Here is a 23,821-nt window from a genome sequence, read left to right as displayed (position 1 = left end):
TGCACCTAGCAAAGATTATCAATGAACAAAATCTTCTCCACACACACACACTATCCTAACTCATCCCCTACCTACCTCCACAAAACAGCGAATGGTTGTTGGGTGTGCACCGGTCAAGGGTTTCTGTGTACTGAGCGGCAGTTCTTTGGTGCCTGCAGAGTGATGACCTGCAGTGAATTTTTGGTACTTTCTCTGCCATCACCATAAAGATTCGATGAAAGCACTTTCTTTCCTAATTTACCCCAAAGTGAGAAGATGTCTTCCTAACGCTTTGAGGTCATAAGGGGGTATTAGCAAGAGGCAGGTGATCCCGTGTGGACATTAACTAGTGTTACCTTACATAGGGAGGGCATGGGCTTGTAAGGTTTGTTCTTACAAATCTTTCTGGGAAGACCCAGAAAAAAAGCCAGGATGCATCTGGACATTATCCCAAAGTTCTCAGTACCAACCAGCAGGAATCTCTTAAGGAAAGACAGGGGGCAAGAGGCTGGAGTGGAGCTTGCTACTCTTTGGCCTGCGACTGCCCTGTGCGGGGTGCATCGGAGTTGATTTACATTACAAGTTGGAAATCAGGGTCTGTGCGTGAGAGAGTTTCCCTCTGGTCGTGAAAGGGGTCTAAGAGCTTTGCTGGGGCCTGGCAGGCCCCTCCCCTGGGCTGCAAGGATCCGCCTCTCTATTCCCCAGATAAATTCCTAGTGTCCACCAAATTCCTCAGCGCTCTCTCACACTCCTTTACGGCCACGACTCCGGGGGTGGGGAAAGCAAGCAAGCGCCGGTTTCCTTCTCGCAGAAGCTCCTGCGGTTCCTTTTCACGATTCTGTGAAAGGACTGGGTAGGGGACCCCATCAGCCAGACACCAACTCCAACTCCCCACACTGGGTGCCCATTCCATTCCCGGGAGGCCCACTGAAACCTCAGGGTCTCTCTCTCTCTCTCTCTGTCTCTCTGTCTCTCTGTCTCTCACTCTCTCTCTCTCTGCCTTCCCCAGTCCCCGCCCGCCCCAGCATGTCCACTGGCTCCCTCAGCGATGTGGAGGACCTTCAAGAGGTGGAGATGCTGGAATGCGACGGGCTGAAAATGGACTCGAACAAGGAGTTTGCGACTTCCAACGAGAGCACAGAGGAGAGCTCCAACTGTGAGAACGGGTCTCCCCAGAAGGGCCGCGGCGGCCTGGGCAAGAGGAGGAAGGCGCCCACTAAGAAGAGCCCCTTGAGCGGAGTCAGCCAGGAGGGAAAGCAGGTCCAGCGCAACGCGGCCAACGCGCGCGAGCGGGCCCGCATGCGGGTGCTCAGCAAGGCCTTCTCCAGGCTCAAGACCACCCTGCCCTGGGTTCCTCCGGACACCAAGCTCTCCAAGCTGGACACGCTCAGGCTGGCGTCCAGCTACATCGCCCACTTGAGGCAGATCCTGGCTAACGACAAGTATGAGAACGGTTACATTCACCCGGTGAACCTGGTGAGTTGTGCTGCGTTAGGTGCGGGCACGCCCGCAGTGCGCGCGTGCGTGCGCGCAGGGCTGGGAGTGGGGTGCGGGCGCCCGGTGGCTCCCACAGCTTGGCCACTGAGGGCCTCGCGCCTCCTGGGACCGGTTGCGGACGCTTCCCACAGCGCCCTCGCGCTCTGTCCCACCGGCTGCCGGGGCGGGAGCGATTTATGAGAGGGTTTGACGTGGCAGCTCAATTAGGGATTTGCAAATGTACGAAGTTGGCAAAGAGGAGGGATGCCCCGTGCCAGCGCAAGCGCCGGCGTCAGCGCCATCCCCACTGGCGTGAAGACGCTGGCTCCGGACAGGGAACCCTGGCAAGATGCTGTGCACCGACGGGGCGCTGTATTAATCCTTTTATTCTTCTTTTAAAAAGCTGAAAGTAAAGCTTGACTTTCACTTCTTTAAATCTTGTAGATAAAACTCCCAATTCAAGAGTCTTTCATTCTCAGTATTTGGAACCTTTAGATAGGGACTCATTCATAAGTACACCCCCGAGTCCCCACAACTGTCCATGTAAGTCCCCCAGCGACTTAACTATTTTGTTTGTGTCCTGTAAGCGGATTAACACTTTTAAATCCTTAAAGTTTTAGCAAAAATCAGCATAATCGATAAATTCTCAGAAATATGTAAGTCTCATCTGAGAAGAAAATATTACCTTTTTTTATCTTAAAAAACAATGCCCATTGAGTCTAACTTTTTTAAATACACAAAATTGATTGAACCTACTATTTTTCTCAAATACATTTTACTGCTGAAGTCATATATTTTAATTCTTTTGTCATTTGATTTCGTTTTAAAACTTCCAGACTCGGAAGAAAAACAACTTACTAGGACCTCTGTTTATATACGATAAGAAAGACAGGTTTTCCTCTGAAAGTCAGCCTTCCAGAGACTTCAGCTGTCTTCCCACCGAATCAGTCTCGGGGGTTTGGGGGGAGGGGGTGCAAAAACACACTTTGCAAGGAAAAGGTTTTGCCTCCAATTAAAGGGTTTTTTTTTTTTTTTTTTTTTTTGCTTCAATGGGATGATTGAATGGCTCTTTTTTTTTTTTTTTTTTTTTTTAATCGGAACTAAAACGAAAGTACTACCTAGAACACTTGGATAATGCTGCTGGCTTCATCTTAGAATAAGAAGCGCAAATGAACTTTATTGCAGAACAGCCTGGAGAAAGGAAGAGAAAGCGATGTAGAAGACTATTTTAAATAAGATGTCCGTGTTACCTCTTACTAGCTTTTTTTTTCCCTAAGAGATCGTGGTTAGTTTAGAGACTGAGGTTAAAGCCTGGGTTTGTGCTGGTCAGAGGAGAGGCTGGGAATTGATAGGGACAAGGGGCTTTGGGGAGTGAGAGGACTCAGAATCCCGGCTTCAGCCTCGGCAGAGGGGCCCGGAGGGAGGGCGCCCAGCAGGCGCAGGGTTCTCCCGGGCTCTCCGACTCAGGCTGGGCCAAGCACCAGCCGCTCGCGGCTTCGGGAGCGCTTCTCCCTCTCGGGTTTCACTTCGAGCCCAGCGTGAGCCCTTTGCGCTCCTAATCTAAAGGCCCAGCACCACGTAGAGCTTCGAGCTGGCGCCAAGGCAGCCTTTGGTTTTCTGCAGCCACGGGGCGCCCCAGGACGCCGAGTAGGTGGCAGAGATGACTGGCCTGGCAGCTCACCGCCTGCTCCCCCACCCCCAGCGCGCCCCTCCTCTGCTCCCAGACTCTGAGATCACCCCAGCCCCTCCTCCATGGCCACTCACCTCCTCCACCCTCTTCTCTCCTGCAGACGTGGCCCTTTATGGTGGCCGGGAAACCCGAGAGTGACCTCAAAGAAGTGGTGACCGCGAGCCGCTTATGTGGAACCACAGCGTCCTGACCTTGGAGGTGCGAGTCTGGGAAAGGCGCGCTCCCGGGGGGAGCGGGCCCCGGGAAGGCGACCCCTGCCCTCTCCGCTCTGTCTCTGCTTCCCCCTCTCAGCGCTCCTCTCCCTGTCCCAACCCGGCGAGAACACTTTACAGCGACGAGGAGATTCGTTTCCAAGCCAGAGGAGACCGACTGTACTTACAAAGATCCCCACCTATTTAACTTTATGAACTCCTATGGTGAAAGACTCTGCGAGCCTTGCTGGTCCAAGTGCAATATGTAATTATAAATATATAAATAGATAATAAGAGCCTTATCAATGTGTATCTTTTGTACAATATGTTGTAAAGTGTAGATCATAGAATAGCTGACTTTGACAGTCACATTTATAAAGGAAGTCACTTAAAGATTATTTTTTTCAGACAAGTTTTGCTACTTTCGAAAATAAATCTCTCTTTATATTGCTAAAAGCCCTGACCCTGGTGAGTTTTTTTTTTTTTAAATAAACATTTATCTGAAGGGAAAAAAGTAGGAAACTATTGGGGAAGTTTGATAATAAAAAAATGCTTCTTTCTTTTAAGCCTGAATCCAAACTTTTAGAGATAGAAAAATACTGATTCCCTATATGAAGATGCAGGTCATATTTTGTACTGAAACCATAAAAAAGGAACTCATGAAAGCTAATTTTAACACTAATAGAAGTCAGGTAGCTTTAAACAAAGGCTGGATAGGGTTAAGGTTACTCACAGTTGCACAGCTCAAGAGTTAAAACACACCAGAGAAATAAAATCCGATTTTCGTGTATTCCGCAGGATAATTGGTGCCACGAGCAGGAAAGTAAATCCCACGTTTTACGACCTTGCAGGCATTGACAAGGTCCCAAACAGCCCAGGGTTGCGAACTAATGAAGAAATCACGGGAGTCACTAAAGATGCAAATTCCACAACCCCTGGGACGTGTTTTACGATTTTCAAAATGCTGCAACCTACATTATGCATTTGTTATTAATAATTCGCCAATTCATTCTAACAATCAACCGGCATGGCCGCATTTCGGGTGCGGTTGCCCGGTGCGTTCAGCACCCGCCACGACTTCCGGCCGACTGGGCTCTAATTTAAACATCTTCCAGGCTACGGAACAGCTCCTAAGGGAAGATTAAGTTGAGATAAACAGAGAGGCGAGGCTGAGGAGCCTGGGACCGGGCTCGCTCGCTGCCCCAGTGCAGCCCGCGGCGGCCGATGCGCCAGATGCCACCGGGGCTGTTTAATGTTCGGGGTTATGACCGCAGTGTTTACAAGACGTCTTGGCTTATTTATACTGTTATTCCTCGCAGAGGGCCTTGAAACTTCCGCTTCATTTGCTCTTGCTTTTCGATTTTTCCCACTTTTCTCGGCTCAGTTCTGGTACCTGGAATCAGAGCTTTCCTGCCCCCCTCCCGCAGTTCCCTCTCCAATCAACCCCAAAAGGGCCGCTCTCCGGGTGGAGCCCTCGGCCTGGCCGGCGAGGCAGCACCGCGCCTGGGGAGCCGCCCTGAGCAATGCGCTGTCTGCTGGTAAGGATCCCAGGGCTGGAGACTTGGGCGAAGCTTGCTCCAAGTCCCTGTCGCCTGCTCCTTGGAGGACTTTCCAAAGTGCCAGACCACCCCTCCCACGCCCCATCCCACCCCAGCTTCCCGTTCAAGAGCACTGGCCAGCTCTGGCCAGTGCCCAGTTCCCCTGAAGTCGTGTGCTGTGTCACGTTTACCAGAGGCTCAGAGCACTCGCCTCCTCCAATCCAGAGTTCAAGTTCGAGGCGAGTCCCAGAGCGATTCAGCTGTTTGCCATTCATGTTCGACAGATTTCTCTAACTCCTGCTCACATTTTTACAAACCAAATGCTCAAAATTCTGGGCACTACCACCGATGGCCTCAGGCGTTAGTAACTTCTGCTTGCTCATTCTAACAATCTCAAACTATAGATGGACTTAAAAAAAATCCCTAATGCCTCCAACCTATCCTTTGAAATCTTTGCTTTAGGCAGGAGACTAGGCACAGGGAACGCTGGATCCAGCACTGATTCCACATGCATCTAACTCTTCCCTAAGAGGACCTGAATGGTCAGTTTTCTCCTCTCTGCCAACAAAGGGAAAGATGATGATAGTGATTATAATGCTAACTCACCTCCTGAAGTCTTGTGGGGCTTGAATGAGATTATATCTATGCAACCCTAAGAGAAAGGCTTTGTGCAAATGGTGATTACTTTTACTAAGTGGTGGTTGATGATCTACACTTAAACCCAAAACAAAGTGTCTCAGGCAGGAAGTTCAAAAATGTATATGCTTATAATGTACAGGCGACAGAATTTTTATCCCTTGAATGAAAACATCTCTCTTCGATGCAGTGTTGGACAATTCTCACAACCACTATCACTTCCACCTCAGGTCACCATTCTCCAAAGTTGTCCAGAACTTTCTAGCAACATAACACCAAGAACTTTAGAATGCAGAAAAATTCAGAACATAAACTAAGTAGAAGTGTGACACTGATTCCTGGTACTGGGGATGCCAGAGTCCATCAAGGGTCTCCAGCACTGGGGCTAGGCACACGACCAGATGAAGCTAGCAGAGCTGTGGCAGTAGCTGGGCTGTGGCTGTCACTACCCCCCAGAAGCCTGACATCACCACCCCATCATTGTCTCTCTTTCTCCCTGGACGTTTCTCCCATGTCAGAGCGTCCCAGTGTCCGCACCCACCATGCCTGCTTCCAGCACCTCCTGTACCTCTCCCGTGCTTTCCAGCACCCAGCCGAGGTATGCGGTGGGTCTGCATTTCAACAGGGAGTGGGAAACTGGGAAAGAGTAGCCCATATGCTCTGCCTCAAGCTCATATCGCTGCAAGCAAGGGATGGGGAGTATCCTCTAGGTTATGAAAACTGTCTTAACAGGTGCTTTCAAAAAGAACTGGAAAACAACCAAAGAAGCTCATAGATTCTTAAAAGGTGAATGAAATATTTCAAATACGTGTGCCTGCAATTCTCAGAAGGCTCATATAGTTAAACTGTACCCTAGCCAGAGAAATCTTCTCTTTCTCTCTCTCTCCACCCCACCACATCCCCCATGGTTTGTCTGATTTTCTACAATCCCAAACTGAAGAGGTCTTTCAATACAAAGAAGCAGTAACACTGCTCTCTGGTACCCGCTGGCACGTGTCCTTAAGTACTGATGACAAAAGCACAGCAGCAGGAGTACACCAGTGGTTCTTCCCTAGGACTCGGAATCACCTGGACGGTTCCTCTCTCCAGAAATCCTGATTTAGGAGGCCTGGGAGGGATTCCAAAGTGAGCACTGCTAACAGGTTTCCAAGTGATGTTAAAGCTGCAGGTCTGCGGACACTTCATGAATCACGGTTTAGGGACCTGCCTCAGTATGGAAACAAAAGGAGTCAATGCAGAGGGAAAGGAGGTGGTTAAAGAGGAATCTTTGCTTAAGAAGCTGCATATTCCGGGTCCCAGTTTGATGCAATTTTCTATTCACTCTTGGATACCGTGCAGTGGATTCTTACTCCTTAAATGTCCATCTGGATTTCAAATCACTCGTCCTCAGATAACAATAATTGTGCCATCCTCGTATGTGAATTCGCGTGCCCTCATCCTGTATCCTCCGACACTGATTTCAATCATCAGGCGATGAATTAAAGATCTACGTGCATTGGGCCTGGCTCTGTAGCGAATCCTAAGAGGGAGAAAAATCTGGGCGCCCGAACCCACGCCCCCTGCAACAAGATCGCTCGGTCCAAGCCCAAGTCCAGAAAACATTTCCCCATCACTGCCGTGAGAACCCTAGGTCCCGCTAGGGTCCAGCGCTGTGTGCGTGTTGAAGTCGGCCCGGGGTTGGGCAGCCGGGTCGGCAGGACTGGTGGCCAGCGCCGAGTGAGCGGTGGAAGGTAAGGCCTTCGCTGCTTCTCAGCCCGGGAGAATTTATGGAAGAAGGCGGGAGGAGGAAGACGGAAGCTCCGAGGTCTGAGCCCGCGCGCCCACTGCCTTCTCCCAGTCCCTTTCCGCCCCTTTCTGGGCGCGGTTTCTGGAAAGCTGGTGCATACCCTGCCGCGGACCCGCCCGGCGGGCGGTGTCCAGGGCGGGTTCCGAGTTCCAGCCTCGGGACGAGAGGGGAGGAGGCGCGGGCCTGGCCCAGTTGGCACGCGGGACAGCCCTTCTTAGCTTCTCAGCCTTCGCTCCAAGTGCTGGCTGGCTCTGCCCGCGGAAACTCGCTGGGTGCCAGCGGCATTCCCGAGTGTGCCTCTGGCTTCCTCCAGGAGTCGGGGCGCCAGGCGCCTCAGAGCCCACCCTCCTCCCGGTTCACGCAAGGATTCACCGCCCTGAGGACTCTCCTAAGAACCATTCCCGCACCAAAGGGGAACGGGTAGGGCAAGGCGGGGAAAGCGACCGTTTGGAGTTTCAGAGTTGAGACACGACTTCGGCAGAGCAGTGCCACAGCGCAGCACTTGGGTAAACCTGATGCCTCTGCAAGACTGAATCATGAATGAATCAGTAACTGAGGCTACAGCGAAGGAAGGAAATAGAGCACTTTGGGGAGGTGCGGGTCGAAAGAGGGGCTGCTGCTATGGTTGAATTGAACTTGAGCCAGGACCAGATGGGATCCCTTGGGATTGGGATGTTTGTGCTGCCTCCCACAACGCTTAGATGCAGTGTGTTCCTTCCTTTCCCAGTGGAACATGCTAGATTTTAGTTTACATGGCCTTTAGGCTGGAATCATTAGTTTAAAAGGTGATTTAACAATGGAAATAATTTGAGACATGTTCTAAGAATAAAATATGCACATGATCTTATTTGAGAATTAGTCCAAATGGGTGATAATGTGTTGCCTTTTACAGAGGTATGTTAGATCCTAGCATACTGGAGAAAGCTTTGACTGAATTCTTGGACAAGATACCAGACCTTGATCCTTCCATCTGAAAGTGGATGTACTAAGGATTGCTTTGGTAAGACAATGTGTATGTAGACTATTCCTGGTACATGAGAGACACTAATTAATATTGTTTTCTCTCTTCTTCTGCTCTTTTAGTTACAAAAGTGCCTGAAAGAATGATATGCACTTTCCCGACACTGTTATCTAGACAATAGTAAGCAATTACCAAATTTCTGTAATGATCCAATTGCATCTGTCACTGTGAATGATTGGCAAGTTATTCAGGTCTCTTCCTTCTTCAGTGAGGCTTCACCAGCTTGTCTACAGTGGTGTATTTCAGCATTTGTCATCTTACTGATAATAAGTAGCTATTATTCATTTCTTTGTTATTTAGTTTGTGTCTATCTCCACTAGTTCCATGAGAACGGGAAGTATTTTTCCAGCACCTTGCACAGTGCCAGGTACAGGTACAGGTACGGCAGTGTGTAAAGCTTAGTTAATGATAAGCTTCTTAGAGATACCCGAATCTGTTGGGTCAAGTCTAAGGACACAGACTGGCTCAAATACATTGTTTAATTTAAGTTCAGAGTTTTGTGATTTATCACAGCATTGGGGCATGTAATAAAAATTTATATGGTAAAAAAATGCAGAATGAAAAGAATCACCATCACTTCTTTTAAAGATCATTAATCTGAAATATAGGTCCACATCATATCACATGTGGATTCCTTTTTTTTCTTTTCTTTTCATTCTCTCTTTTTTCTTCCTTCCTTCCTTCCTAAGATCCTTCCTTCCTTCCTTCCTTCCTTCCTTCCTTCCTTCCTCTCTCTCTTTCTCCCTTTCTTCCTTTCTCTCTTTCTCTCTTTCCCTCTCTCTTTCTCTCTCTTTCTCCCTTTCTCTCTCCCTTTCTCTCTGTCTTTCTCTCTTTCCCTCTCTTTCTCTCTCTTTCTTTCTCTCTTTCTCTCTTTTTCTCTCTTTTTCCCTTTCTCTCTCCCTTTCTCTCTCTCTTTTTCTTCCTTTCTCTCTTCCTCTCTTTCTTTCTCTCTTTCTCTCTTTCTTTCTCTCTTTTTTTCTTTTTCTCTTTCTTTCTTTCTCTCTTTCTCTCTCTATTTCTCTCTTTCTCCCTTTCCTTCTTTCTTTCCACTAGACCCCAGGCAAGGGTCCACCATTTACACTATGCCTTTCAAAGAAATGTGTGTCAGCCAGTGTCTCCCTCTAGCATCTTGACCATCGCGAAGAAGCAGTCACCTCTCAATTTTTCTACTAAAGGAGCAGACATTTAGCCTAACAGTTAAGATACCCACATCCCACATGGCCGTGCCTGGATTTAATTTTCAGCTCTGGCTCCTGACTACAAATTCCTGCTAATGCAGACCTTCAGAGGCAGCAAGTTATGGTTCAAATGATTGGGTTCTTGCCACTCATGTGGGAGACCTGGATTGAGTTCCAGGCTACCAACTTCCACCAGTTGGGAGCCCTCTTTCTTTGTCTCTAATTAATTAATTAAGATTTCTGGTTGGTTCTCAGGTTCATTTACCAATGTGTCTCATCTAGAATTATTTTCTTGTTTTGTGAATTATGTAACTACTACCACCTTATGCGACCCTCACATCTTACCTACAGGCAGCCGTCTCCCACTCAACAGTTCCTTTCCATAACTCTTTTTTCTTAACATGCCTATTTTCACTCCCTAAAAGAAACATTTTTTTTCTCTATACTCACAACATTTCTCACACCAAATGTGTGAGTGTTTCTCCCACACCTACCAATTCTCCAGCTCTCTATAAACTAACAGCGTGTCCTACTAATCAGTTCTGTTCTGACAGTCTCTATGTGGAGTTAGCATCCATCCCCATAGGTTAAGAGCTTGGTCCCACAAGACTTCCCCTATTTCAGATGCCAAACCTCTGACCAGCTAGCTATAAATTGGATGTTGCTGTAACTCCCTAGTTAGATGCAACAATATGCTATCATGGCTCACAACACTGAGGGAAGTGTTTCCTTGCATTTGTCAATGTGACAAAGGTTATTACAAATGGAAGAGATCAACAGTCAGATGAGGAGTGAAGTGGGCAGAGGTCTGGAAGGTGCTGAGCAGAAGAGCTTCCATCCCTGATGAGCTGGGCTGCACCACCTTCCCAGCAAGCTGTGCTCAGCAGCCCAGAAGCTCTCATCTCTTAGGGGAATTGAGCCCAGTTCTTATTGTCTCAAGACCTACACGAGATGGGTTTTTTCCCTTTGCTCTGAAGATAAACAGATCCCCTGCCTAGAACAGGCTCTTACCAGTTGAGGGGGCCAATGCTGACCTAGAATGACCTAACTCATTAAACCCTCATCTTAGCACATTACCAGCCCTATAACAGGAAATAGTGGAACCCATATATGAAGGGAAAAGAGGCAGTACTAGATTTCAGGAAATCTCCACCTACCTCCTCGAAAGCTGTGACCATCCCTCGCCCTTACTAGAATGCACCTTCCCTTTCATTAAATGACCCATATAATGTTAAATACAGTTCAGAAATAGGGTCACTCCCCCTCAGAGTGGGCCCCACTCTGTGGAGCACATATCTTTTCTTGCTCAATAAGACACTTGCTAATCACTATTCACTATTATACGACTCACTCCTGAATTTCTTCTTGAAGCAATGCAAAAGATGGTACTAGGCAGCCTTTGCTGTCCATCACTACCATTCAATTGTCATGACTGTTTAAGCCACTGACCTCAATATCCAGTCCTTCTCTCTTTCTTGGAGATGGGGTACAGATGGAAGATCCAACATCCTAATCATATGGTTTGTTCTTCTGGCAACTCCCTACCCCAACACACACACACACACACACACACACACACACACACTCCCAGTTTTCTCATTAACATACAGATGCCAAGCATCTTAGAAGCTCTTATACCAGAAATGAAGAACAAAGAGGAAATATGTATTTCTTATTTTATCACAAATTACATTCCCTAATAAGGAATAAAAGAAATCTAAGTCTTTGCCAAACTCAGGAGAATTTTTCAAATGAGCAGGGATCATTTACTTCAGACAAAAATCCACTCAAACTGGCTCGAGTCAAAAGAGCAATGAGGTAAAGTTAGTTCAAGGAATCTGGCTGACATCTCCTATCAGAAAATAAGCCAGTAACCCAGACTTAAGGAAAATCCACTAAGAGACAAAAAGTCAAAGGTGAAACTCTCCTTTCTGGAGATCTCTGAGCTTTGTATTCTCTGCCAGTCTTTCACATTTTCTCTTCTGAAACCTGGTTTTCTGCACTGACTCACTTTCTACTGCTCCCAAATTTTTATTTCATGCAAGTTTGGTTTGTTAAGTTGCTGACTCTGGCCCCAATTTTATAAGAACATTCAGTTGCAGACTCCACTATCAACAGAGCCCACCCACATATGTCTTGAATTACAATTTTCAGGGTAGGAACCATTTATTGAAATGTTCTAGGAAGCTCTGATTAGATTCTCCAGGTCAAGTGTATGCTTCTTGTTCCATCAGTGGTATTTAGCTGAACATGAGTAGTTAGGTTGGTTGTTGGCTGGGAAAGATTTTTTGAGAAGGGGCTCTGGCAGGGACAATCCCAAATCTGCTATAAATGTAATATAATGCAGTCAAGGCTGGGCTGCCTGTATATGGACCATCTGGTTTTATCCTGCTATACCAATAGAAAGCAACATGCTTTGAGGGAAAAGTCCATGTCCTCAGTCTTATTTTATCTATTATAGGAGAAGGGTAGCAACAACAAGAAAAAATACTCATGTAACCTCAATGATCTACTTTATGGAATACAAGAATTTTAATGAGAAAAATCATCACAACTTTTTAGCCAGAAAAATTCTCTAATTGGGAATGTTTAAGAAATACCAACATAGATTCAGCTTTATTAACTTCCTTTGTTTCTTGGCATTTTACAAGCTACATTCACATGCACTATCATATTTCATCTCCAACAAACCCTGACCAGGAGATATCATCATGCTCTGTTTTCATATATGGCAACTGAAACTCAGAGAGAGAGAAACTAAACCATCCAAGGCCATATGTGGCAGAAAGCTCAGTGTAGAAGCAGTTGTTGGAGGCAGCAGTTAAAGCCCAAAGGCCAAAATGAAGTGCCTCAATTCAAGTCCTGAATCCACTTCCAATTCCAACTTCCTGCTAATGCACACCCTGGGACGTAGCAGCTGATGGCTCAGATACTTCCATTGCTTCCTCTTACATGGGAGAGACAGATTACATTACAGATTTCTGGCTTTTGCCTGGTTCAGTCCAGGCTGTTGTGAGCATTTGGAGAATAAATAAGTAAATACTTGAAAGAAAAAAAAAAGCTTAGTATAAGTTATTGTATTTCATTGAAATAGAAATGGACCCTTGGAGCCTTGAGCAAAGCAGCAGCCCCATAAGAAAGATGTAGACTTAAAAAGAAAGGTTTCAAATAAAAATGTGATATGATTCTTCTTCTTTAATTAGAATTTTTATGTTATACTTAGTTAAAAATATCTTTTAAATTTATTTATAAGTATTTTTTCTATATGTCCACTAAGGATACATAAAAGGAAGCTGTAAACAAAATGAATTAGTCAAAATATTCCAAAAACTATTCTATATTCAGCATTTAATTCAGTCTGAATGATTTATTTACTCCCAGTAATTAAAATCTGGTGATTTTCCATTCATTATGCATTCCAAATTCAATGGCTTAAAACAGTAAGCTTTTATTGTTGCTCACATGTCTGTGAGTCAGCTGGAGGTACTGCTGATCTGTTACCTATTGCTTCCAGGGGGCTTGCTCATATTCTCCAAAATATTGGTGGAAAATAGAATTAAAAGGTAGGTTTTTTGTTGCCAAAACAATTAAATCCATGCATATAAAACATCTTCACAAAGTTCATAAGATATGCATATTATGAAAAAACTGCATGGATTTTCAATTTTTTTTTCCTAAAAATTTTCAAATATTTTATTTACAAGATACCATGTGATGTTTTAATACTTGTATACATTCAGCACTCTAAAGTCATGTAAAATATATCTATCTCCTTAAACATTTATCATTTCTTTATGGATAAAATATTCAAATTCTATCTTCTAGCTGTTTTTTATAATAGTGAAATATACAAGACACTATCTATGGTCATCCTACTGTGCAATAGAATTCCACAACTTCTTCCTCCTCTCTATTTATGACTTATTACCCAATAAACCTTTTCCGATCTCTCCTCCTCTCCCTTGCCCACTGTCTAATAACCCCTCTTTTGTTTTTTCCTTTACTGTTTATTTATTTTTTCATCTACTTGAAAACAGCATGACAGAGACAGAAAGAATGAGAGAAACAGAGAGAAATGAAGAGAGAGACAGAGAACTTCCATCCACTGGTCACTCCTCAAATGCCCACTACAAGCAGGGCTGGGCCAGGCCAAAGCCAGAAGCCTAGAATTCCATCTGGGTCACCCACATGAGTGACAGAGGCCAAAATACTTGAACCATTATCCACTGTCTCCCAGGACATATTACCAGGAAGGTGAATCAGAGGCAGAGCCACTAGGACTCTAACCAGCACTCTGATACGTAGTGTAGGCATCCCAAGTGGTGGTTTAACCAAATTTATCACAATGCCTCTTCTTCCCATTCTACTTTAAATTTCCATGAAATCACTTTTTTAAGACTCCATATATAAGTGAAATCATGCAGCACTTGTTATTGCAAATGACAATATTTCATTCATTTTATAGCTGAGTTTTATTCCATTGCTTATATATATATATCACATTTATTTCTTCATTCATCATTGGTTAGATGTTTAGGTTGATTCCATTTCTTGGCAATGGAATGCGAATAGTGCTGCAATAAACACCAAGAACAGATGTCTCTTCAATAGTTTGGTTTTGCTTTCCTTAGATATATATCCATGAGTGGGATTGCTGAATTATAGAGTAGTTCTATTTTAGTTTCTTGAGGCATCTGTATACTATTTTTCACAATGAATGTATTAATTTATATTCCCACCAACAGTATACAAGTGTTTCCTTTTCTGCACATTTTCACAAGCATTTGTTATCTCTTGTCTTTTTTAAAATAAAAAAAACTTTATGAATTTTTATTTATTTTTATTTGAAAAACAAAGGCAGAGAAACACAAATGGAAATACAGAGATCTGACAGAGAGAGATCTCCCATCCTCTGGTTCACTCCTCAAATGCCCACCACAGACAAGACTGGGCCAAGTTGAAGCTAAGAGCCTGACACTTAATCTAGTTCTCCCACACGGGTATCAGGGACTCAACTACTTGAGCCATCACCTGCTGCCTCCTATGGGGCACTTTAGCAAAGAGTTGGAATGAGAAACCCAGCTAGGACTTGGACCCAGGCACTTCAATAAAGAATGTTCATTTCAACTGGCATCTTAACTGCTACACCAAGTATCTTCCCCGATAATAGCCAATCTAACTCATGTGAACTGATATATCATTAGGTTTTGATGTGCCTTTTCCTGATAATTAGTGATTTTTAACTTTTTTTTTCTTTTCTTTTTTTATGAATTACAATGGCTTCCCCCCCCATAACGTCCCTCCCACCCACAACCCTCCCCTTTCCCACTCCCTCTCCCCTTCCTTTCACATCAAGATTCATTTTTGATTATCTTAATATACAGAAGATCAGCTTAGTATACATTAAGTAAGGATTTCAACAGTTTGCTCCACACAGAAACATAAAGTGAAAAATAATAGATGATTTTTTTTAAATGATGATGAAATCAGATCAGACCTATTGTCATGTTTAATCCCAGTGAGAGTCAAGTTGGGAATTGATAATTTCTTTTTTTTTTTTTTTACAGAAGATCAGTTTAGTATGCATTAAGTAAAGATTTCAACAGGATTTTTAACTTTTAAACAATGATTTAGGGGCCAGCACTGTGGCACAGCGGGTTAATGCCCTGGCCTGAAGCACCAGCATCCCATGTGGGCACCAGTTCAAGCCCTGGCTGCTTCACTTCCTATCCAGCTCTCTGCTATGACCTGGGAAAGCAGTAGAAGATGACCCAAGTCCTTGGGCCCCTGCACCCATGTGGGAGACCCAGAGGAAGCTCCTGGCTCCTGGCTTCAGATCAGCGCAGCTCCAGCCATTGAGGCCATCTGGGGAGTGAACCAGTGAACCATCGGATGGAAGACTTCTCTCTCTTTCTCTCTCTGCCTCTCCTCTCTCTGTGTAACTCTAACTTTCAAGTAAAATAAATAAATCGTTTTAGAAAACCGTATGTTCTCCCTGATTGGTGACAACTAACCAAACATCAAATAGGAAAACTGGTGAAGTGAAATGAACAAATGGACACTAGCAGAAACAATGACTTGATCAGCCCTTGTCCTGATTGTTGATGTACAATTTAATACTTTATCCCTTTTAGTATTTTTGTTTGTTTGTATTTAGTATTTTAGTATTTTTGTTTGTTTGTTCTACTTAATACTTTTGGTTGAATACTGTAATCAATACACAGTTATTCTTAGGTGTTTAAAGTTAACTGAAAAAGTGATCTCTGTTAAATATAAGAGTGGAAATAAGAAAGGGAGGGAATGTATAATTTGGGACATTCTCAAGCTGACTTGCCCCAAGTGGTGGAGTTAGAAATGTGCCAGGGGATTCCAATACAATCCCATCAAGGTGGCATGTACTAATGCCACCTCACTAGTCCAAGTGATCAATTTCAGGTCACAATAGACCATAATGATAGGACTAAGAACCAAAGGGATCACATAAACAAGACTAGTGTCTGCAAATACTAGCTGATAGAATAAAAAAGGGAGAGAACGATCCAACATGATAAGCGAGATACACAGCAAACTCATAGAATGGCAGTTGTCCTAAACAGCACTCTGGACTCAGAATCATCCCTTAAGGCATTCAGATCTGGCTGAAGAGCCCATGAGAGTATTTTAGGCATGGAAAGCCAAGACACTCTGGAAAAAAAAAAAAAAGAGGACCTAAATGAAAGATCTCTGTGAGTGAGATCCCAGTGGAAAGAATGGGCCATCAGAGAAGGAAGTACCTTTCTCTGAAGGGAGGAGAGAACTTCCACTTTGACTATGGCCTTGTCAAAATAAGATCAAAGACGGCAAGCTCAGGGGGCTTCCATGGCCTTGGCAACTCATGACTAGAGCCTGGGAAGATTGCTGATACCTTAAACAAGAGTGGCAATTTGTTAAGTCAACAGCAGGAATCACTGTGCACTTACTCCCCATGTAGGATCTCTGTCCTTAATGTGTAGTTCAATGTGAAGTAAAGATATGACTAGTGCTCAAACAGTATTTGGCACTTTGTGTGCTGTGTGGGGGCAAACTGATGAAATCTTTACTTAATATATACTAAATCAATCTTCTCTGTCCTTAATGTGTTTTACTATGAAACTTAAAAACAACACTACTAGTCAAACAATACCCTATACCTTGTGCAGTTATGTGAGAGCAGCCTGTTAAAGTCCTTGCTTGGTATATACTAAGTTGATCTTCTGTATATGAAGGTAATTGAAAATGAAAACTCGATGGGAGGCGGGATGGGAGAGGGGAGGGCCGCGGGAGGGAGGGAGGTTGGGGGGGGAGCCACAACAATACAAAAGTTGCACTTTATAAATTCATATGTATTACATAATAATAAAAAAAGTAAAAAAAGATAATTGAAAATGAATCTTGATGTGAATCTAATGGGAGAGGGAGCGGGAGATGGGAGGGGTGCGGGTGGGAGGGAAGTTATGGGGGGGAAAAAGCCATTGTAATCCACAAACTGTACTTTGGAAATTTACATCTACTAAATAAAAGTTAAAATAAAAAATAAAATGGTTTATTTATGTACTTATTTGAAAGACACAGTGATGGGATGGGGGAGGGGGAGGGTGGAGAAAGTTGTCTTCCTTATACTGGTTCATTACTGCAACAACTGGGGCTGGACCAGGCTAAACCAGGTGTTTACAACCCCATTCAGGTCTCTTATGTTGGTGGCAAGAACTCAAGTACTTGAGCCAACATACATTGTTTTCCCAGATGCATTGGGAAGCTGAATGAAAATGGAATAGCCAGGACTCAAACTGTACTATATGGGCTGGCACTGTGGCATGGTGGGTTGGAGTCCCAGCTGCTCTACTTCTGATCCAGCTCCCAGTTAATGTTCCTGGGAAAAGCAACGGAAGATGACCCATGCTACCCACATGGGAGATCGAGATGAAGTTCCTGGCTTTCAGCTGGCCCACTGGCCCACCTTTGGCCATTGCAGCCATCTGGGGAGTGAACCAGTAAATGGAAGATATTCTCTCTCTCTCTCTCTCTCTCTCTCTCACTCTGCCTTTCAAATAAATAAATAAATCTTTAAAAAAAAAAGTACTGTGACATGGATGCTGGCATCCCAAGCGGTGGCTTAACCTACTATGCCACAATGCCCACCCCAGTAATATTGAACACTGTTTCATATGCCTGCTGGTCACTCATATAACTTTTACTTTGAGAAATATTTATTTAGATCTACTGATCATTTTTAATTTGATTAATTTGAGCTATTGAGTTGTTTGAGTTTCTCATATATTCTTGCTATTAACTATCAGATGAATAACTTGCAAATATTTTCTGTCATTTGGAGTAGGAAACTATTTGCTGAATTGATTGTTTCTTTTTCTGTGCAGAAGCTCTTTGATTTGATGAAATTCAATTTGTCTGCCCTACACAGCACTCTGGACTCAGAATCAGCCCTTAAGGCATTTGGATCTGGCTGAAAAGCCCATGAGAGTTTCTCAGGCATGGAAAGCCAAGACACTGGCAAAAAATGACCTAAATGAAAGATCTCTGTGAGTGAGATCCTAGTGGAAAGAACAGGCCATCAAAGAAGGAGGTACCTTTCTCTGAAGGAAGGAGAGAACTTCCACATTGATTATGGCCTTGTCTAAATAAGATCGGTGTTTTTGAACTCAAGAGGCTTCCATAGCTTTGGCAGCTCATGACAAGAGCCTTAGGTGATCACTGACATCATAAATAAGAGTGTCAATTGTTAAATCCACAACAGGAGTCACTGTGCACTTACTCCCCGTGTAAGATCTCTATCCTTAATGTATTGTACTATGTGAATTAATAGTAAAACTAGTTTTCAAAGAGTACTTTATACTTTGTGTGTCTGTGCAGGTGCAATCTATTGAAATCTTTATTTAGTGTATACTAAGTATATACTAAGTTGATCTTCTGTATATAAAGATAATTAAAAGTGAATCATGATGGGCCGGCGCCGCAGCTCACTAGGCTAATCCTCCGCCTAGCGGCGCCGGCACACCGGGTTCTAGTCCCGGTCGGGGCGCCGGATTCTGTCCCGGTTGCCCCTCTTCCAGGCCAGCCCTCTGCTGTGGCCAGGGAGTGCAGTGGAGGATGGCCCGGGTGCTTGGGCCCTGCACCCCATGGGAGACCAGGAAAAGCACCTGGCTCCTGGCTCCTGCCATCAGATCAGCGCGGTGCGCCGGCCGCAGCGCGCCGGCCGCGGCGGCCATTGGAGGGTGAACCAACGGCAAAGGAAGACCTTTCTCTCTGTCTCTCTCTCTCACTGTCCACTCTGCCTGTAAAAAAAAAAAAAAAAAAAAAAAAGTGAATCATGATGAAGAATGGGATGAGAGAGGGAGTAGAAGATGGGATGGTTTGCGGGTGGGAGGGAGGTTATGGGGGGAAAAACAGCTATAATCCAAAAGTTGTACTTTTGAAATTTATTATTAAATAAAATTTTCTTTAAAAAAAAGAAATTTTTTAACTTTTATTTAATGAATATAAATTTCCAAAGTACAGCTTATGGATTACAATGGCTCCCCCCAATAACTTCCCTCCCACCCGCAACCCTCCCCTTTCCCACTCCCTCTCCCTTTCCATTCACATCAAGATTCATTTTCAATTCTCTTTATATACAGAAGATCAGTTTAGCATATATTAAGTAAAGATTTCAACAGTTTGCACCCACATAGAAACACAAAGTGAAAAATACTGTTTGAGTACTAGTTATAGCATTAAATCTCAATGTACAGCACACTAAGGACAGAGATCCTACATGAGGAGTAAGTGCACAGTGACTCCTGTTGTTGACTTAACAAATTGACACTCTTGTTTATGGCATCAGTAATCACCCTAGGCTCTAGTCATGAATTGCCAAGGCTATGGAAGCCTTTTGAGTTCACCAACTCTGATCATATTTAGATAAGATCATAGTCAAAGTGGAAGTTCTCTCCTCCCTTCAGAGAAAGGCACCTCCTTCTTTGATGACCTGTTCTTTCCACTGGGATCTCACTCACGGAGATCTTTCATTTAGGTGTTTTTTTTTTTTTTCCCAGAGTGTCTTGGCTTTCCATGCCTGAAATACTCTCATGGGCTTTTCAGCCAGATCTGCGTGCCTTAAGGGCTGATTCTGAGTCCAGAGTGCTGTTTAGGACATCTGCCATTCTATGGGTCTGCTGTGTATCTCGCTTATCATGTTGGATCGTTCTCTCCCTTTTTTATTCTATCAGCTAGTATTTGCAGACACTAGTCTTGTTTATGTGCTCCCTTTGGCTCTTAGTACTATCATTATGATCAATTTTGAATAGAAATTGATCACTTGGACTAGTGAGATGGCATTGGTACATGCCACCTTGATGGGATTGTATTGGAATCCCCTGGCACATTTCTAACTCTACCATTTGGGGCAAGTCAGCTTGAGCATGTCCCAAATTATATATCTCTTCCCTCTCTTATTCCTACTCTTATGTTTAACAGGGATCACATTTCAGTTAAATTTCAACACTTAAGAATAACTGTGTATTGATTACAGAATTGAATCAGTCATATTAAGTAGAACAGACAAAAAAACTACTAAGAGGGATAATATATTAAGTTGTTCATTAACAGTCAGGGCTATGCTGATCAAGTCACCGTTTCCCATAGCGTCCCTTTCACTTCAACAAGTTTCCTTTTTGGTGTTCAGTCAGTTGTCACCGATCAGGGAGAACATATGGTATTTGTCCCTTTGGGACTGGCTTATTTCACTCAGCATGATGTGTTCCAGATTCCTCCATTTTGTTGCAAATGACTGGATTTCGTTGTTTCTTACTGCAGTATAGTATTCTAAAGAGTACATATCCCATAATTTCTTTATCCAGTCTACCGTTGATGGGCATTTAGGTCGGTTCCAGGTCTTAGCTATTGTGAATTGTGCTGCAATAAACATTAGGCTGCAGACCGCTTTTTTGTTTGCCAATTTAAATTCCTTTGGGTAAATTCCAAGGAGTGGGATGGCTGGGTCGAACGGTAGGGTTATCTTCAGGTTTCTGAGGAATCTCCAGACTGATTTCCATAGTGGCTTAACCAGTTTGCATTCCCACCAACAGTGGGTTAGTGTCCCTTTTTCCCCACATCCTCGCCAGCATCTGTTGTTGGTAGATTTCTGAATGTGAGCCATTCTAACCGGGGTGAGGTGGAACCTCATTGTGGTTTTGATTTGCATTTCTCTGATTGCTAATGACCTTGAACATTTTTTCATGTGCCTGTTGGCCATTTGGATTTCCTCTTTTGAAAAATGTCTATTGAGGTCCTTGGCCCATCTCTTAATTGGGTTGTTGGTTTTGTTTTTGTGGAGTTTCTTGATCTCTTTGTAGATTCTGGTTATTAACCCTTTATCTGTTGCATAGTTTGCAAATATTTTTTCCCATTCTGACGGTTGTCTCTTCACTCTCCTGACTGTTTCTTTTGCAGTACAGAAACTTCTCAATTTGATGCAATCCCAATAGTTAATTTTGGCTTTGACTGCCTGTGCCTCCCGGGTCTTTTCCAGAAACTCTTTGCCTGTGCCAATATCTTGAAGGGTTTCTCCAATGTTCTCTAGTAACTTGATGGTGTCAGGTCGTAGATTTAGGTCTTTAATCCATGTTGAGTGGATTTTTGTGTAAGGTGTAAGGTAGGGGTCTTGCTTCATGATTCTGCACGTGGAAATCCAATTTTCCCAACACCATTTATTGAATAGACTGTCCTTGCTCAAGGAATTAGTTTTAGATCCTTGATCAAATATAAGTTGGCTGTAGATGTTTGGGTTGATTTCTGGTATTTCAATTCTGTTCCATTGGTCTATCCTTCTGTTTCTGTACCAGTACCATGCTGTTTTGATTACAACTGCCCTGTAGTATGTCCTGAAATCTGGTATTGTGATGCCTCCGGCTTTGTTTTTGTTGTACAAGATTGCTTTAGCTATTCGAGGTCTCTTGTGCCTCCATATAAATTTCAGCACCAATTTTTCCAGATCTGAGAAGAAGGTCTTCGGTATCTTGATTGGTATTGCATTGAATCTATAAATTGCTTTTGGGAGAATGGACATTTTGATGATATTGATTCTTCCAATCCATGAGCATGGAAGATTTTTCCATTTCTTGGTATCCTCTTCTATTTCTTTCTTTAAGGTTTTGTAATTTTCATCGTAGAGATCTTTAACATCCTTGGTTAAGTTTATTCCAAGGTATTTGATTGTTTTTGTAGCTATTGTGAATGGGATTGATCTTAGAATTTCTTCCTCAGCCATGGCATTGTCTGTGTATACAAAGGCTGTTGATTTTTGTGCATTGATTTTATACCCTGCTACTTTGCCAAACTCTTCTATGAGTTCCAATAGTCTCTTGGTAGAGTTCTTTGGGTCCCCTAAATAAAGAATCATGTCATCTGCAAAGAGGGATAGTTTGAGTTCTTCCTTCCCAATTTGTATCCCTTTAATTTCTTTTTCTTGCCTAATAGCTCTGGCTAGAACCTCCAGAACTATATTGAATAGCAGTGGTGAGAGTAGACATCCCTGTCTGGTCCCAGATCTCAGTGGAAATGCTTCCAACTTTTCCCCATTCAATAGGATGTTGGCTGTGGGTTTTTCATAGATTGCTTTGATTGTATTGAGGAATGTTCCTTCCAAACCCAGTTTGCTTAGAGTTTTCATCATGAACGGGTGTTGTATTTTATCAAATGCTTTCTCGGCATCTATTGAGAGAATCATATGGTTTTTCTTCTGCAGTCTGTTAATGTGGTGTATCACATTGATTGTCTTGCGCACATTAAACCATCCCTGCATACCAGGGATAAATCCCACTTGGTCTGGGTGGATGATCTTTCTGATGTGTTGTTGCATTCTATTGGCGAGAATTTTATTGAGGATTTTTGCATCTATGTTCATCAGGGATATTGGTCTGTAATTCTCTTTCAGTGCTGCATCTTTTCCCGGCTTAGGAATTAAGGTGATGCTGGCTTCATAGAAAGAATTTGGGAGGATTCCCTCTTCTTCAATTGTTCTGAATAGTTTGAGAAGAATTGGAGTTAGTTCTTCTTTAAATGTCTGGTAGAATTCAGCAGTGAATCCATCTGGTCCTGGGCTTTTCTTTGTTGGGAGGGCCTTTATTACTGTTTCAATTTCTGTCTCAGTTATGGGTCTGTTTAGGTTTTCGATGTCTTCCTGGTTCAATTTAGGTAGGTTGCATGTGTCCAGGAATCTATCCATTTCTGATAGGTTTCCCTGTTTGCTGGCATACAAGTCCTTGTAGTAATTTCTGATGATTCTTTTTATTTCTGTGGTGTCTGTTGTTACATTTCCTTTTTCATCTCTGATTTTATTGATTTGGGTCTTTTCTCTTCTTTTTTTAGTTAGTTGGGCCAATGGGGTGTCAATTTTGTTTATTTTTTCAAAAAACCAGCTCCTCGTTTGGCTGATTTTTTGTAATGTTTTTCTTGATTCAATCCTGTTGATTTCTTCTCTGATTTTAATTATTTCTCTTCTCCTACTAGATTTGGGTCTGGTTTGCTGTAGGTTTTCTAGATCCTTGAGGTGAATAGAAAGCTCATCTATTTGGTGCCTTTCCAATTTCTTGATGTAGGCACCTATTGATATAAACTTTCCTCTTAACACTGCTTTTGCTGTGTCCCATAAGTTTTGGTATGTTGTGCTGTTATCCTCATTTACTTCCAGAAAGTTTTTGATTTCTCTTTTGATTTCTTCTATGACCCGTTGTTCATTCAGGAGCATGTTGTTCAATCTCCATGTGTTTGCGTATGCTCTAGGGATTCTTGAGTTGTTCATTTCCAACTTCATTCCTTTATGGTCTGAGAAGCTGCATGGTATGATTCTAATTCTTTTGAATTTGCTGAGACTTGCTTTATGGCCTAGTATGTGGTCAATCCTAGAGAAGGTTCCATGTACTGCTGAGAAGAATGTATAATCTTTAGCTGTAGGATTGAAAGTTCTGTATATATCTGTTAGATCCATTTGGGCTATAGTGTCGTTTAAATCTACTGTATCCTTGTTGATCTTCTGTCCTATTGATCTGTCTATTTCTGAGAGTGGAGTATTGAAGTCCCCCAGTACTATTGTATTGGGGTCTAAGTCTCCCTTTAAGTCCGTTAACAAATCTTTTAGATAAACCGGTGCCCTGTAGTTAGGTGCATATACATTGATAATTGTTATATCTTCCTGTTGAATTGATCCCTTAATCATTATGTAGTGTCCCTCTTTGTCTCTCTTAATGGTTTTTGTGGTAAAGTTTATGGTGTCTGATATTAAGATGGCTACGCCTGCTCTTTTTTCATTTCTGTT

General features: G+C 43.3%; 2 protein-coding genes across 2 annotated transcripts; both read left to right on the top strand.

Moving 5' to 3' along the window:
• The first annotated feature begins 713 nt into the window (after window positions 1-713).
• On the top strand, window positions 714-3,792 carry TCF21 (transcription factor 21). The gene is made up of 3 exons (XM_008263538.5): window positions 714-832; window positions 989-1,455; window positions 3,246-3,792. Exons 2-3 carry the CDS (start codon window positions 1,006-1,008, stop codon window positions 3,333-3,335), a joined length of 540 nt encoding a protein of 179 aa, XP_008261760.1. The 5' UTR covers window positions 714-832; window positions 989-1,005; the 3' UTR covers window positions 3,336-3,792.
• A 3,462-nt stretch (window positions 3,793-7,254) lies between these two features.
• On the top strand, window positions 7,255-16,780 carry LOC149126467 (uncharacterized). Its single transcript, XM_089332654.1, has 3 exons — window positions 7,255-7,716; window positions 8,189-8,296; window positions 15,063-16,780. The coding sequence occupies exons 1-2, from the start codon at window positions 7,277-7,279 to the stop codon at window positions 8,268-8,270; spliced, it is 522 nt and encodes a 173-aa protein (XP_089188780.1). The 5' UTR covers window positions 7,255-7,276; the 3' UTR covers window positions 8,271-8,296; window positions 15,063-16,780.
• Window positions 16,781-23,821: the final 7,041 nt, after the last annotated feature.

The sequence above is a fragment of the Oryctolagus cuniculus genome, chromosome 5, assembly GCF_051225735.1.
Source record: "Oryctolagus cuniculus isolate XC-2025 breed Fujian yellow rabbit chromosome 5, ASM5122573v1, whole genome shotgun sequence".
Classification (NCBI taxonomy): Eukaryota; Metazoa; Chordata; class Mammalia; order Lagomorpha; family Leporidae; genus Oryctolagus; species Oryctolagus cuniculus.
The sequence above is the reverse complement of the archived record's forward strand: the minus strand, read 5'-3'. Positions and strand labels throughout refer to the sequence as shown.

Bases quoted from the DNA above. Each gene is read 5' to 3' on its own strand.
- TCF21 (XM_008263538.5), top strand. From the start codon at position 1,006: ATGTCCACTGGCTCCCTCAGCGATGTGGAGGACCTTCAAGAGGTGGAG. The intron at 1,456-3,245 runs GTGAGTTGTGCT...TCTCTCCTGCAG, and splicing joins ACATTCACCCGGTGAACCTG to ACGTGGCCCTTTATGGTGGC.
- LOC149126467 (XM_089332654.1), top strand. From the start codon at position 7,277: ATGGAAGAAGGCGGGAGGAGGAAGACGGAAGCTCCGAGGTCTGAGCCC. The intron at 7,717-8,188 runs GTAGGGCAAGGC...TGCCTTTTACAG, and splicing joins CCCGCACCAAAGGGGAACGG to AGGTATGTTAGATCCTAGCA.